The 14,689-nt window shown below is 42.6% G+C and overlaps 2 protein-coding genes across 5 annotated transcripts in view; one reads left to right on the top strand and one right to left on the bottom strand.

Annotated features, from left to right (window-relative positions):
- Nucleotides 1-338: 338 nt before the first annotated feature.
- NDUFAF1 (NADH:ubiquinone oxidoreductase complex assembly factor 1) lies at nt 339-12,374 on the top strand. Of its 4 annotated transcripts, none has more exons than XM_077818859.1 (6): nt 339-406; nt 1,157-1,227; nt 6,175-6,802; nt 8,795-8,980; nt 9,423-9,497; nt 12,172-12,374. In XM_077818859.1, exons 3-6 carry the CDS (start codon nt 6,296-6,298, stop codon nt 12,310-12,312), a joined length of 909 nt encoding a protein of 302 aa, XP_077674985.1. In that variant the 5' UTR covers nt 339-406; nt 1,157-1,227; nt 6,175-6,295; the 3' UTR covers nt 12,313-12,374. The 4 variants fall into 4 exon arrangements, with proteins under 4 accessions (XP_077674985.1, XP_077674988.1, XP_077674987.1 ...); XM_077818861.1 differs by having other exon boundaries at nt 357-374; XM_077818860.1 differs by lacking the exon at nt 339-406 and adding an exon at nt 560-720.
- A 949-nt stretch (nt 12,375-13,323) lies between these two features.
- NUSAP1 (nucleolar and spindle associated protein 1) overlaps nt 13,324-14,689 on the bottom strand; it is a 34,318-nt gene continuing 32,952 nt past the window's right edge. The window contains exon 12 of the mRNA XM_077818858.1: nt 13,324-14,679. Within this exon, the coding sequence (XP_077674984.1) occupies nt 14,592-14,679 (88 nt within the window). The 3' untranslated portion in view covers nt 13,324-14,591. The remainder of the gene's footprint in view (nt 14,680-14,689) is intronic.

A 14,689-nucleotide genomic window follows, 5' to 3' on the forward strand; every position in this document is an offset into this window, starting at 1 on the left:
CGAGTGACTTGCTCAGTATCACACAAGGAGATAGTGATACAGTTGGGAATAAAAACCAGGAAACCTGATCCCCAGCCCTTGTTCTAACTAGTAGGTGATGCTGCCTCCTGGCAGAGGGATCTGTATCCTGGAGGGACGCGCGCACACACACACTAGGGAACCCAGCTGCAGACAATGACATGCAGGCTGAGCGGGGACTGCGGTGGCTGTAACTGTGAGCACTGAGGTTCCGAGTAACTCGCTCCCACTTGAAGCTAGTCCGCCAAAGCGTTGCCGCGCCTCAGGGGGGTGCGGAACCTTTGCGACGCGGCCAGGGTTCCCCTGACGGGGGCTGAATGCGGCGGACCGGGTCGCTGGAGGCTGAGCTGCCTGTGGTAAGGGGGAAGCCTGTGGTCTCTGGCGTCAGGTGAGGCCGTTGGAGGGGGGGCGTGGTTGTCCTACGGCGGGCTAGCTTGGGAGAGGCGGGGGGCCAACCTACCCCCGGGGAGTGGGGCTGGTCTGCGGGGAGGAGGTTCCTGCCTGGCATCGGCCCGTTTCTCCTCAGCACCGACCAGCGCCCCCAGCCTGGTGTTCTCCGATGAGCTGGTCTGGGGAGGCTGCTGCAGCCGGGCGCCTTGAGACAGTCACCGCGTCGTGACATGATGCTGCCGAGCTAGCCCTAGAGTAGCGTCCAGGGCCGCTGTAATCATGTCTGGAAACGGTGGGGTTGGCCCCTCAGAGGTAAATGGCGGAGCTCCTTTGTGCTATGTGTCATGTCCCCCCACGCCCTCACACATCAGGGGGATTAGAGAAAACAACCTGTTAATTAGGGCAGAGCTTAAGTGAGTGCATAGGAGTGCAGAGGGGAGCATGGTGGGAGCGCTTGTGTGTTAAGGGGGGGTGAATGCATGGGGATTATTCTGCTCTGGGTGCATTTGTTTATAGTCACAAAATGCTGCAGATTCGGTAGAACCCCAGCTCTCCAAAGGTCTCTGAGGACCCCTGGAGACTAGGCAGTGAGGTGCCTGCCAAGGCAAACTTTAAAGGTTACCTGCAAAGAAGAATAAATTGGGCTTTTGCTCTGATTTGCTTCTCTGTGATCTATATAAAGGACGGAATGGCTTTTTTTTAAGATTGTTTTTCACTCCTCCCCTTCCCTGCTTGTGTTGTACTTTAGAAATCTGGGTTCTGCTTCCACTGAAAATTCTATGATGACCAGAAAACTAGTGAAATGGTGACATCACAAAGGTAAAAAGAGTAAAAATTGAGCTCCTGAGAGAAGGGATTTTTAGTCAGACTGTTTAAAACTCTCTTTTGAGTTGTTTTAACATCTGTGATAAATTAATATTTTGGAAAAAGAATGTCTTTGCTAAAGAGTAAAAGAGCCCTCCACTAATATATGTGCTGAAATCTGACTTTACTTATAAAAATTTATGCAAATAATTTCTACTTAACTGACTAAATTGAAGTTCTATAACAGTTCAGTTTTATCAGCACTCTGTCTCTTAGATCAGTGTTTACATGCTTTTAAAGTGAAAATGAAAATCAGAACTGTAATATAATTTACAGAATGAATAGTAAATTTGCCAATCCATCTCTCTCCAAAGCCTATGGGGGACCAGAATAAATCTATGTTGAGCCTGGCCTAGTAATCTTCACTGCACTTTGGAAGGGCTGAGGTCTGCATAACATTCCTAGGACTGTCAATTCTCTTTTAGTTAGTAACTGTACTTTGTTTTAGGGAGGATCGTTACTTCATCCCTTGCCAGCAGGGAACTGCAAAACTTGAGCGCTTTCCTTGCCAGCCATTCTGATTGAACAGTAGTGTGTGTGTTTATGGGGTGGGAATTCCTTGTCCTAAAAATGATTTTAGGCTACAACACGTATCCCTTGGTCTGTCAAGAAGCAAACATGGGACATGAGAATAACAATAATGCTACAGTCTATTTCTCCACTCTCATAGCAGTTATGTGCTGGATAAGCAACACTTTCTTCTTTTTTTGACACACATGTTCTTCTGTCATGCTTTCTAATCTTTGGTCTGCTACTGACTGCCTGGACATATCATTGGTTAGGTGGCAGACTCAGACAGGACAACTAGCAACAGCTGCTTCAGAGTAGCACAGTGCTAGTGTTGAAGCTGGCTGCAGAGGCAAATGGCAAACTAATTATAACTGATCTAGTTTCCTGATGCAGTCAATACTACATGTAAAGTGCTTCTGTGCTTGAGTTAGTTGCTCCTTTGTAACTGCTTCTGACACTGCAAGGAAAGGAGAAGAAAAAGGGGGAAAGAGAGGAAGAAAATGAGAAGGACTGGAGGATAAGCAAATGCAGAAGGTTGGAGATAAGAGTCTTGCTGATGTTCCACAAAAAATTTTAACTTTGAATTATATGGGACATCAACGTTCAGAAGAAACTCTGGGGTAGGGAAGTTGGACTTTTGAATTAAGAATTCCCATGGGGAAAGAACAAGTACAACTGTTGAGCATTATTGGCACTTTTATAATATTTATCTTGAACACCTTTCTTAAAATCCCAGAGAAAATAGTGTATTTTAAAATGTCCGGTCAATTTCTATAGCAAGTCCAATCCAGTCTAGTTTTACTTGTCTGAAATTATAATAGCCAATACATGGGGCTGTGAACATTAGGGATGTGAAATAGAGGGAAAAGTGTGTGGATGGGGGGGAGGGTAGCCGTCTAAAAAGAATACAGAGAACATCCTTTCTTCTCCTAAGGGGAAGATTGTCATACTACTTCGGGGTGGAAGCTTTAAAAGCATTTTTGGGAATGTTTTCGGCTGCAATCTGCCATCTTAAATCCTCCGGCCAATTTAACTCTTCCTGGCATTTCTATGGTGGTAGCCTAAATGTGATCTGTTAGGCATGCAAGGTGGGTGAGTGATGCTTAATAATGACAGACAGAATGAGGGAAGGTACAGTATGACTGCTTAGACTTTCTGCATATTTGCGTCTGAAAGGTCATAACTGAATGCCAGATGAAAGGAACATAGCAGTCCATATGGCATTATGGTTCAGCTGCTGTGCTCTTCCCTATGGACTGATCTACACTTAAAATGCTACAGCTACGCTGCTGTAGTGCTTCAGTGTAGACACTGCCTATGCCAACGGGAGGGATGCTCCCATTGACATATATAATCTACCTCCCCAAGAGGCAGTAGCTAGGGCCATGTCTACACTAGATAGTTTACAGCAGCACAGCTGTAAGATCTCTTGTGCAGCCGCTCTATGCTGATGGAAAAGAGCTCTCCTGTCAACATCATTACACCACCCCAATGAGCAGCAGTAGCTATGCCAGTGGGAGAAGTGCTCCTGCCAACATAGCGCTGTCCACACCGGTGCTTATGTCGATGTAACTTAAGTTGCTCAGAGGTGTGAAAAAACGTAAGTGGCATAAGTTATGCCAATATAAGTGGTAGTGTAGACATAGCCTAGATCAACGGAAGAATTATTCCTTCAACCTAGTGCTGTCTACACAGTGGGTTAGGTGGGTTTAGCTAAATTTCTCAGGGATGTGGATTTTCACACCTGAAGAGATGTAGCTATACTGATGTAAAATTCTGTGTAGACCAGGCCTATGCCTCTTACTGACTCTGCCACGTTCCCCGCAGGGAAGAATATTGTGCAGATGAATTATGGGCTTTTCAGTTTTTCCATATCTGGCATTTGATACTGTTGGAGACAAGATACCACAGGGGTTTTCAAACTTCATTGCATTGCAACCCCCTTCTGACAACTAAAATTACTACATGACCCCAGGAGGGGGGAACTGAAGCCTGAGCCAAAGCTCGAGCCCCATCACCCCGAGTGGGGAAGAGGAGGCAAAGCGAAAGCCCAAGTCCCACTTCCCCAGGTGGGGAGGCCAAAGCTGAAGCCCAAGGACTTCAGCCCCAAAAGGGGGCCTGTAACCTGAGCCCTGCTGCCCAGGGCTGAAGCCCTCGGGCTTCAGGTCTGGCCCCGGGTCCCAGCAAGTCTAAGCCAGCCCTCGTGACCGTGAGTGCCGACTCCGTGGGTGCTCTGGGGCTGGAGCACCCACAGGGAAAAATTAGTGGGTGCTCTACACCCACCGGCAGCTCAGCTCCCCTCCCCACTCCATCTCACCTCACCTCCGCCTCCTCCCCTGAGCGCGCAGCGTCCTCGCTCCTCCGCCTACCTCCGAGCACTTGCCACTGCAAAACAGCTGTTTCGTGGCGTAACAAGCTCTGGTGGGGAGGGGGAGGAGTGGGAATGTGGTACGCTCAGGGGAGGAGGTGGGGAAGAGGCAGGGCCGGGGTGGGGATTTGGGGAAGGTGTCCAATAGGGGCAGGGAGGGGGCGGAGTTGGGGTGGGGACTTTGGGGAAGGGGTTGGAATGGGGGTGGGACGCGGTGGGAGGGGGCAGGGCAGGGGTGGAGTCACGGTTGGGCCAGGGGCAGAGTGGGGTCGAGCACCCATCGGCACCAGAAGAAGTCAGCGCCTATGCTGGCGATCCCATTAAAATGGGGTTGCGACCCTCTTTGGGATCCCGACCCACAGTTTGAGAACTGCTGAGATAGAAGATGAGATGGGCCATTGCTGTCCTAGTATGGAGTTCCTGTTTTTTCCCACGTTAGATTCCAGATTGCTTCAGTTACTGGAATGGCCAACATCGGATGATATTATCAGAACAAAGATTACAAGGGATGTCGGACTGAATCTGGTCTTTCATAACATTTGTTCCATGACTTCTTTAGATGAGGTTGACGTCTTCTTCAGGATTGTCTTTTAACTTGTGCCTAAATAAGGGATGTAAAGCAGGGGCTGAGCTATTGCACTATAAGGTCTACCTTTGTCAAGTGACCTTCTCCTGTCCTGTGACAGAATTCAACACACTGTGGTATCTGGATACCACTGACCTTAGAGTCTGAGTCCCAGTCTTCATGTTAATCGCTAGGCTGTGAATATTTCTATGCAATTACATATCTGCAGTTCTCCTTTCACATCCTGTCAGGCTATGGTGCACATATGTAGTGATTATTCCCAGACATATAGTTATCTTGAAATTGTGTTCAGATTTGTTAATTAGAATTCAGGAGTCCTCTAACAGTGATGGTAGGGTATTTAGGAGCTATTTATACAGAGATGAAATGTGTATTTTTTGAGCTAACATGCCTTTTTTTTTTCTTTTCTTTTTTTTTCTCCTTTCTTCAGTTCTCTCTTTTGCTTAGAGTATTCCCTGCACACTTAGTTCCATCCAGCTACAGAAACTTTTCAACTTTTAAAAATATTTTATAAGAAATTATGTGGTTGGGTTATCAGACATGAGCATGTTTCAGTCTGTGCGTTTCTAGTGGGATGCCTTTGATATGAACTCTAAAATAAATGCAGTAATGAATTGGAAAATTAATAATTATTGAGATGGATAATAACATACATAAGTAAAAAAAAAAAAAAAAAAATAGTGAGGTGGAAATTCCCTTTGCATGAAACCTAGTAATTTAATCTGTACTTAGTTGTCCTAAAAACACTGTTTACTACATGATGATTCCATAACTGGTTTGGGTCAAAATTGTTCACAAAATTCTGTTCACACAATGCTTTAAAGTAGGGGTTCTCAAACTGGGGGTTGGGACCCCTCAGGGGGTCGTGAGGTTATCACGGGGGGTCGTGAGCTGTCAGCCTCCACCCCAAACCCCGCTTCGCCTCCAGCATTTATAATAGTGTTAAATATAAAAAAATGCTTTTAATTTATAAGGGGGGAGGTCGCACTCAGAGGCTTGCTGTGTGACAGGGGTCACCAGTACAAAAGTTTGAGAACCGCTGCTTTAAAGGTACACCATCAACTTGAAAATTTTATATCTCTTTGTAAAAGTTGTATCTACTGTTGTTACAAGTAGCACCTGAATTTACTATAATGGAAAGAGAATAAATGGGGAAATATCTTTCAGTTGATTTACTTTATGCATTTGACAGTACTTTGTGTAAGTCAGTCATTTTCTCCTGTTTGTGTCTTCAACACAACAAGGGCAGGCAAAAAGTATTTAAAAATTAGGAAAATGTTACTGTAAATTCACAAGAGGGCTCAGCTGGTGTAGTACCTGAAACTACTTTTAACTCATATTTTTTGAATTGACTGGATTTCAAGTTGGTGTCCCTTTTAAAATAAACTTGCAAGAATGCTTCAGGTATAGCTTCTCTAATTGTTTCTTCTCATTACAGGTGGAGGCAAGCTACATTAACCAAAATAGGATCTATCTAGGTGGCTTTTTTTGAAGAATTTGTTTCCAACCTGATAGTTATCTTAAGGAATTCTGATTATTCTTCAACCTTGTTTATCGTTATGGCTCTATCTTTTAAACTGCTGGACAGTATCTTTCTTTCTAGTAGGTGCCATAGGCAAAATGCCTTGTATCCTTTGCTTGGACCTCTCCTCACTGATTGCATCTCAAAATTGTACAGTAGCTATAGGAGACCAGGGACATCCCCTGATAACACTCCACCTTGGAAGATGAATTTCAGCTTTGAGAAGGGAGTGGATGGAATTAAGAAACATTTTGGCATCCTAAAAAAGGAATTGGTGGATCACTGGAAAGGGCCTGAGGGCTATCCTTTACAGGAGTACTTGTTGGAACAGACTAGAGTGGTCTGGGAGTTTCGCAGCCAGAAAGATTTAGATGAGTGGGTGGTTTCTTCTGACGTAGAGATCGGAGGGAAAAGTGAAGCCTACCTAAAACTGGGTAAGAATAATCAGACTGCTCTGCTGTATGGGACCCTCAATACTGAAGCACCTCGTGATGGGGAGACAGAATACAGTGGATATTGCGCAATGAGAGCCAAACTGCCAAAGGTGAGTATAACTTAGTGACTTAAGTTATTAACATTGTGTTGAATCAGTCAGCATTTCTCTGCAATCAGGACCGGAGCAGTAGACACTTGGGTGGAAATTCTCTCTCTAGAAGAATACCTTATTGTGTCATGTTTAATTTAAATGAGGAAAGAAAATAAATGCTCCCTGATGCAAGAAAAAGAGAAACAGGCTGAAGTTACATACTATGCATCCCAGTCTTATTGCACAAAATTGACTTCATGCGACGCCCAACTGGAGAAACCTCTACCCCTTGGGTACTCGTTCTTCTGAATATGAATAACTGATGTGTTTACTTGGCACGGTGCAGGGAGCTTACAGATGAACTTTCACTATTCCACACATTTCACAGTCTGTCCATTGAATAAAAAAAGCAAAGCTCATACTATCACTTTTTACTGGTATTAGCTAATTAGGTTTCTGAATTTAAATTTATAACAACTTAATGTGTCAATTTGACTAAAACAAAGGCAGCCTTTCACCTAAGATCAGAATCTCTTGAGAATTTAAAAGGAAAATCTATTGTCCTGTGTTTTACGGCTGTATAACTGCTTGTCAAACCAGCCAGAATAAGTGGTCTTTTACTTGTTGCAAATGTATCAGAGCATCTGAAGGAATGAGACACTACTGCATCAATCCATTTAGTGATGTAATTGTTGCCCTGCTTCGTGAGCAGGCTCAATGAAGCCTTATCTCAGGGCTAGATCTTCCTTTTCAGGAAAGAAACAAATGACTTTGTTTTTTTATCAGCATAAAGTGGGTTTCCTACTGCACCTTGATAACTGAGTAAAAGACAACCTTGTGTATGGTCTCCCCACAAACCAAAGATCTCCTGCAACAAAGTTTTGTATCCAGAATTGGTTTGTTTTAAATAATTGGTTTAGTGACTAATCTGGACACTAATCTGTGTTCCCCCAGAGTCTCATTCATCTCAGTGGGGCTCCTTGTAGGTGCTTAGGTCTGCCTGTGTGGAACAAGTTGCAAGATCAGGGCTGCATCTTATAAAATAAAGGTGATGAAATAGGGAAGGTGTGCAAGAGTCAGAGGAATTGGACATTTATATGGATAACAAGAGTGTCAGTATCTAATACATTTTGGAAAGGATGGTAGTTATATAAATGCTAGTTTCAAGGCTCAAGCTAATTTTTATTCGGGATTAGAACGAGACTTTCATAGGGGGCAGGGTGTCCCACATCTGCCATCTGTGAGGTTTCTTGCACCTTCCTCTGAAGCATGCTGGGCTAGATGGAGCATTGGTCTGATGTACTATGGCACCCCTTTTTATGTGTGGAAGTAAAAACAGATGTTAGGCCTGCTACCTTTGAGAGGGTAATCTGGTGCTGGAAATGAAGTCTCACTTGTTGTGATTGAAGAAACAGCAAGCATGAATCTTTAGACCAGTGGTTCCCAAACTTGTTCCATCGTTTGTGCAGGGAAAGCCCCTGCTGGGCCAGACCGGTTTGATTACCTGCCGCATCCGCAGGTTTGGCTGATCACGGCTCCCAGTGGCCGCAGTTTGCTGCTCCAGGCCAATGGGAGCTGCTGGAAGCAGCATGGACTGAGGGACGTACTGGCTGCCGCTTCCAGGAGCTCCCATTGGCCTGGAGCAGCGAACTGCAGCCACTGGGAGCTGTGATCGGCCGGACGCGGCAGGTAAACAAACTGGCCCAGCATGCCAGGGGCTTTTCCTTCATCAGTGGTGGAACAAGTTTGGGAACCACTGTTTGAGCATTCAGTCCCATTTGAGGCCTGTAACACATTACCGAAATTCTGTGTGACTGATAGCGTAGTGGAAGTCACTCACTCTAGCTTTCCTTATCCTCCAGTTTCCAGTAGGTCACAGCAGATAGCTTGGATAAGGAGAGTGCCCAGAAAGGGGAAATTGATCAAAGTGGTGGTTACCTGTAGTCTTCATAGTAGTAATTCTCATTGAAATATTGAGCTGCAATAACATGCTTTATTTATACCTTCTAGGGAGCGTTTGAAAGGAAGAAGTATTATGATTGGTCAAACTTCAATAGTCTGTATTTACGCATTCGTGGTGATGGTCGACCCTGGATGATAAATATCTATACAAACCCATACTTCTCCCATCAAAAGGATGACCTGTACAATTACTTCATATTCACCCGAGGGGGTCCATACTGGCAGGAAATTAAGGTAACTTTGAATATTTCCTTGGGACTGAGGAAGATTAATCCTCTTCAGTACTGTATTGCTTTAAAGATTGCTGCATTTATGCATATGTAGTTCTTTGGCTTATTAATACTGACAGAAGCTCCCCCAACAGCTATTCTTTTTCTATGGAGAAAATAGCTAGCTTATATAATTCTGTCTAGTCAAAGGGTCAGGTCATGGAGTTCAACAGGGCAACCAGCAACAGTCACCACAGAAGAGTATAGGGCTGGAGCTGGCTTCAGAGGGAAACAAAGAATAAGTTTGATCTGGTCCATCTTCTGTGTATTAACTCCATGTGTATGACTGGCACTATTGCAGGAGCCAGACAGAGCATAAAATGGGTTATTAAGTCTTTTGGGGAAAGTGATTCTTCTTGTATTGTATGTGTACATGTAAAACTAAAGTCCGTATTCCTTATTGTCAGATTCCATTCTCCAAGTTCTTTCTCTCAAGTCGGGGGAGAATCCAGGATGATCAGCACCCACTCTGGTTAGATAAGGTAAGTTGTTTCTGCACTTTATACTACTGAAATTCTCATTAAATGATAGTAACTGTGTAAGTGAAGACCATTTAAAACTCAAGGTATCTAGAGCTATATGAACTTGAAATTGCAGTATTTTTTCTCCAGATATTAAATATATGTAGTTTCTCACTTTTTCTCTTAATATTCCAAATTTAATTAAAAATCTCTTATCTAAACCAGTGGTCTCCAAACTTTTTTGATTGCACACTCCTATCGGTAAAAATTTTTTGAGCACGTACCCCCAATATATGTGTATATATTATATACATGTACTACTGTACTAATATAGGGTGTAAATTATAAAACATACACAAAAAATAGAAATTAAACGATGAGATAAAGATGAAATAAAAAAATTTAAAAATATTTAACAGTATAAAACCCCTTTTTGCTCATTAAAAAAATTACTATTAATTTAGTGAGCAATGTGATTGAATATGCTTTATTATTTTTGAAATCTTGGTTTAACACTTGGTGATATAGCAGGCGCTCAGGGTGGGAGTGCCGGGTGTGGGAGGGCGCTCAGGGTGGGGGTGCGGGAGGAGGCTTAGGGCTGAGGCAGGTAGGGGGTGCAGAGCACTTACCTGGGGCAGCTCCTGTTTGATGCAGGGGGTGTGCGGGTGGCTCTGTGCAGTACCATCCCGATGGCCACGATTCTGGGAGCTGTCCCCCCACCGCGGCAGGCAGGGCCACCCAGAACGCAGGGGCTTCAGGGCCCTGGGGCCCTGGCCTGCAGCTCTAAAGCCCCTTTTGGAATGCAGCCCTGCGAGCACAGGCCGGAGGACTCAGAAGGAGCTGGGGCAGCTGCGCAGCCAGTGGCTGGAGAGAAGCAGCACTTTCCCCTTCAAAGCGCCGTTTCTCTGCGGCTGGCTTTGAAGGGGAAAGTGCCGCTTCTTTCCGGCTGCTGGCTGCCCCTGCTCCTCCATGGGCCGAAGGACTCAGGCCTGCCCCTCCCCCCTCCTGTAGTGCTCCTCCTGCTGTGCCACCTTTTTGCTCCTGCTGCACCCCCCCAATCGATCGTCTTGCGCACCCCCCTTTGGAGACCACTGATCTAAACAAATTTGAAGAGATGTGGTTACTAAGAATCAGTTGACAATTTATTGAGGCTTTCAGAGAGCCTTGAAAAACTAGTGATGAGAAGAGGCAAAGTCCTGCATTTAGACAAAAAACCGTCAAAAGTAGATCTAAATGGTCAATTATGGCAAGAAAGTGGGGTGTATTAGGACAGGTATTAAATATGTATTAGCAACCTCAAAAGGGCGAGCGGTGAGGTGATAATTTGTAGCTCACAATTCTTTAGGATAGTCAAGACAGAAGAAACCAAAAGCTAGGTGAATGGGTAACATTGTAGCATATGAAATTCACTGTTGGCAAATGCAAGGTGAGAGACATTGGAAGCAATGGGCTATTTGTACACCTTACTGGGTTCTAAGTTAACTCAAGAGAATGCTGGTCATCACTGAGGACTGGTCAATGTACAGTTTGTCAAAAGTAAGCAAACAATGTAAGGAGAAGAGTCATTTTATGTAGTACCCATTACATAAATCAATGTTATGTACTCACCTGGAATACTGGGTTCAATTTAAGAACCCAGTTAAAAAAAAATAGATAGGGGGTTCAGAGAGGGGTGATGAAAGTGATTAACAGCATGAAAACACTTCAGTAGTAAGAATGAAGAAATTGGAACTGTAGATGAGACATGGTAAAGGTATACAAAAGAGCAATTGATAGAGTAGGTAAATCAGATAGAAGAACAAGGAAAATTCAATGAAATTAAAGCTTAAATACAAACCTAATAGAATACTCAACGTTACCCTGTCAGACTCCTTCCACAAGATATCATTGAGACTACAGGCTTAAGGATCAAAAAAGTATTATACCTTTTGTACAGTTAATGAGAACATCCAGAGTTACATTAGTGAAGATTAAAAATAAAACCTAAAATCTTGTAAGAGAGGCTTTACATTTCAGGGCATTAGCCACCCTCTGTTTGATGAAGGCCAGAAAGAAACTATCAGAGTAACATAAGCCAGAATTGGCTACTACAAAATTTCATGCACTTTCCTTGGTCTGATTGGGTATGGGAATTCTTGTGTGTAATACCTGACATTTCCTCCTTACATCCCCCCCTTCCGCAATGGCCTCCATCCTTTTAACATTTTTGTTTGTGAAAACCTTTAGCAGGCTACTTAAGTTTGAAATCCTAAATTACATGGAAATAGTTATTATGTCAAATGGGAAGTTTGCCGTGAATAAATGTCTGCATATTTAGCAGTATACTTAAAGGCAGAATCAGAGAAATTTGCAGCACTGAAGAATTTCCTGGGTTAAAAATTTCAGGGCTTTTCCAGGATCAATAACACACTCCTTTTTCCATATAGCTCAACATAGTTCAAAGACTTTAGAAAATACACAAGGGCACATTATATCACTCTTAATCACATTCTGTAGTATTAATCCAAAGTGTTTTAGGAGTTAATTTTGCTGTAGCAGTGTTGCACATTTGAACAGATTCCTGTTGTAACATGAATATGCTTGTGTGGTCAATGCACTGTATGGAGAACATGGAAAAGTTTCCTAGGCTTTACTACCTCTAATCTCCCCATTACTTGAAACAATATCCAAATGAATAACCAATTTCTTTTATCAGATCAGTACTGTTGGATTCACACTGGGAGACAAGGCAGATGGCTCTTTCCAGCTGGAGATAGACTTTATTGGATTGCTGAATGACAGAGCTCATACAGAGGAATTTGCCTATGAAAAATATGAAAGAAATCCCAAGGTCTAGATGGGCCTGTAATCCTGTGGAACCTGCTTCAGTAGCTCATTTTATTAAATATTTATACACCATTGTTAAACTTGAGTTTCTTCATGCATGATGGGGGTGGAAGTTCACATAAATATTAAAGAGTAACTGCATGAAGTGAGTGGGATGGACTCCATAATAAACTGAGCAGACTTGCAGCTTCAGAACATATGGTATTTCTTGTGGTTTCCAACAGCCAGTTGCAGAAGTTCACTGTGAAAACAGACTATATGAGATTATTGGTCTATTGTTGGGGAGATAGTTTCAAAGCGAATCAGGGTCCAGTAGTGCAAAGTTATGTTAGAAACTGCTGTCTGGATATATTGTTCAGGCACATGCCTACTCGTTAGAGGCAGTTTCTATCCCAAAACTGACACTAGGATTCTCCAGAGTGGGGATTCAAAAGCTGGGAAAGGCCTACACATCTTAATTTATACAACATGTAGCAGGGTGTGGAGGTGATGAGATTTTCCTGAAGAGGGTTTAGTTTTCAAAATGCATACATTTGTTTTAGGACAAGGAGTGCTGGGTTTCAGTTTTTCCATAATCCTGAGTAAAGGTTTATATTTAATAAAGGATTTCAATCAAAATAGTGTTCAAAAAGTGCTCAACTTAAAGTCTAGAGAGTTAGAACAGTTCAGATGCTGTACCTGCTTATATTCCCTGCCAGTTTGAGGCATATTTTCCTATTCAAGTGTCTTTCTCCCATTATGTCAGACTCAGACAGTAAACTGGTAAGACCATACACAATATTGTCAAAAACAAAGTGACACATTCTGTAACATTATCCCTCTGTCCCTGCTAATCACTATCAGTAAGAGTGTTTCAAAACTCTAATTTAGGACATCCCAACAAGTGAACTGCATCAGTAAAAGTGATTAGGTGGACCATGAAGCTTGGCAAATGGTAATACATTCCTTTTCTTTAGTGGAAGAGAGGATATGACCTGTATGTATGAGCACATCTGGCACTTGCATACGGTTAAACTTTGTGTCTGTCTCACACACACACACTAACAGCCATACTTATTATTTAAGTCATAAGCAACAGCATTAAATACAAAAAAACAATTTATTTTCCCCAGTTAAACAGTATAAACATTTATATAAAAAGCTTTTCTATTTCTGCATCTAATGTTTCAGCAAATATCACAGGAAAGGTTAAGCCTAAACACAAAAGTGAACCTATTACTTTGTAAATATTTGCTCATAAGTCCAAAGAGCTGTAATGAAATAGCAACTGCAGTGCCGCCTCCTCCCCCCACTCCCTTCCCCTGTGCTTCAAGTCCATTCCATGATGTTTAATGATAAAATCAAGATGATTTTTCTTTACATATTACCTTGGGAAATTGCTGATATTACTGCTACAGGCTTTCTAAATCTACTCTAAGTACATCATACCTCGAAAGAACTTGGTTTATAATATAGAGTATCTTGTAAACACTTCAGACTAGACAACTGTTGTTCTATTATGCTAAATTTTATCCTGTAATAAACGTGGAGAGGGACAAAAAACTAATAACTGCTCTTCACATATCTGATTAGCAACCTACCAAGGTTTGCGTTAACTTCTATTTATTTTTTTCCTATTATTTAGGGCTTTTAGTTCTCCAGAAAGCCCTTATATGGTTTTCCCTCTCCTAGAGATTGTCGTTTACTGCACAAAGGACTTAAATATAGGAAACCGCTCTAGCAATTGCTACTACATATACCCTACTTGTCAGAGAAGTCTCCCAGTGTCTTAAACTTCTTGATAATGGAACATATTTGAAGTTATTTAGCATCTAGAGAAATATGCCCAACTGATAAGTGACTCAATGTGAATAGGTTTCATGATTATTCCTTTAACATTTCCTCCCCCTCCTCCCCCCTTAATATCTCTTCAGTCTAATAGTTTTATGGAATCTGCTTACTTAGGAGAAAGCTTTTGTTCAAAATCTGCAATCAAGAATATCTGGCCAATCTAAAACCTAACTGGATGAATGGCTCCAAGTGATTTGAGATACTCTTGGGGCTCTACTTAAAACATATTAAAAGATTTAGAGTATCGATATTTTATCCAACTTGTAAAATCACTAACAATGTTAAGCTCAGCAGTACTAAGAAAGCCTGTCCTACATGGCTAGTAACATCCAGTCAACTCAGGTGACCTGACTCATCCTTTAATGCACACATTACAACCAGAAATATTTACAAAGGTTGGAAAGATTTTTCCTGAGAACAGTATTTACAGTGAGTCCTTAAGAAGTTACTAAATTCCTCCTAAGCCATAGATAGTCCCCTGCGGGTTCCAAGCAGCTGAGCCTTTTTCTGCTTTCTCTCGTGCACATGCTTCTCACGCCTCCCTTCTCTGAAAGTGA

The sequence above is a fragment of the Eretmochelys imbricata genome, chromosome 6 (genome assembly GCF_965152235.1).
Source record: "Eretmochelys imbricata isolate rEreImb1 chromosome 6, rEreImb1.hap1, whole genome shotgun sequence".
Classification (NCBI taxonomy): Eukaryota; Metazoa; Chordata; order Testudines; family Cheloniidae; genus Eretmochelys; species Eretmochelys imbricata.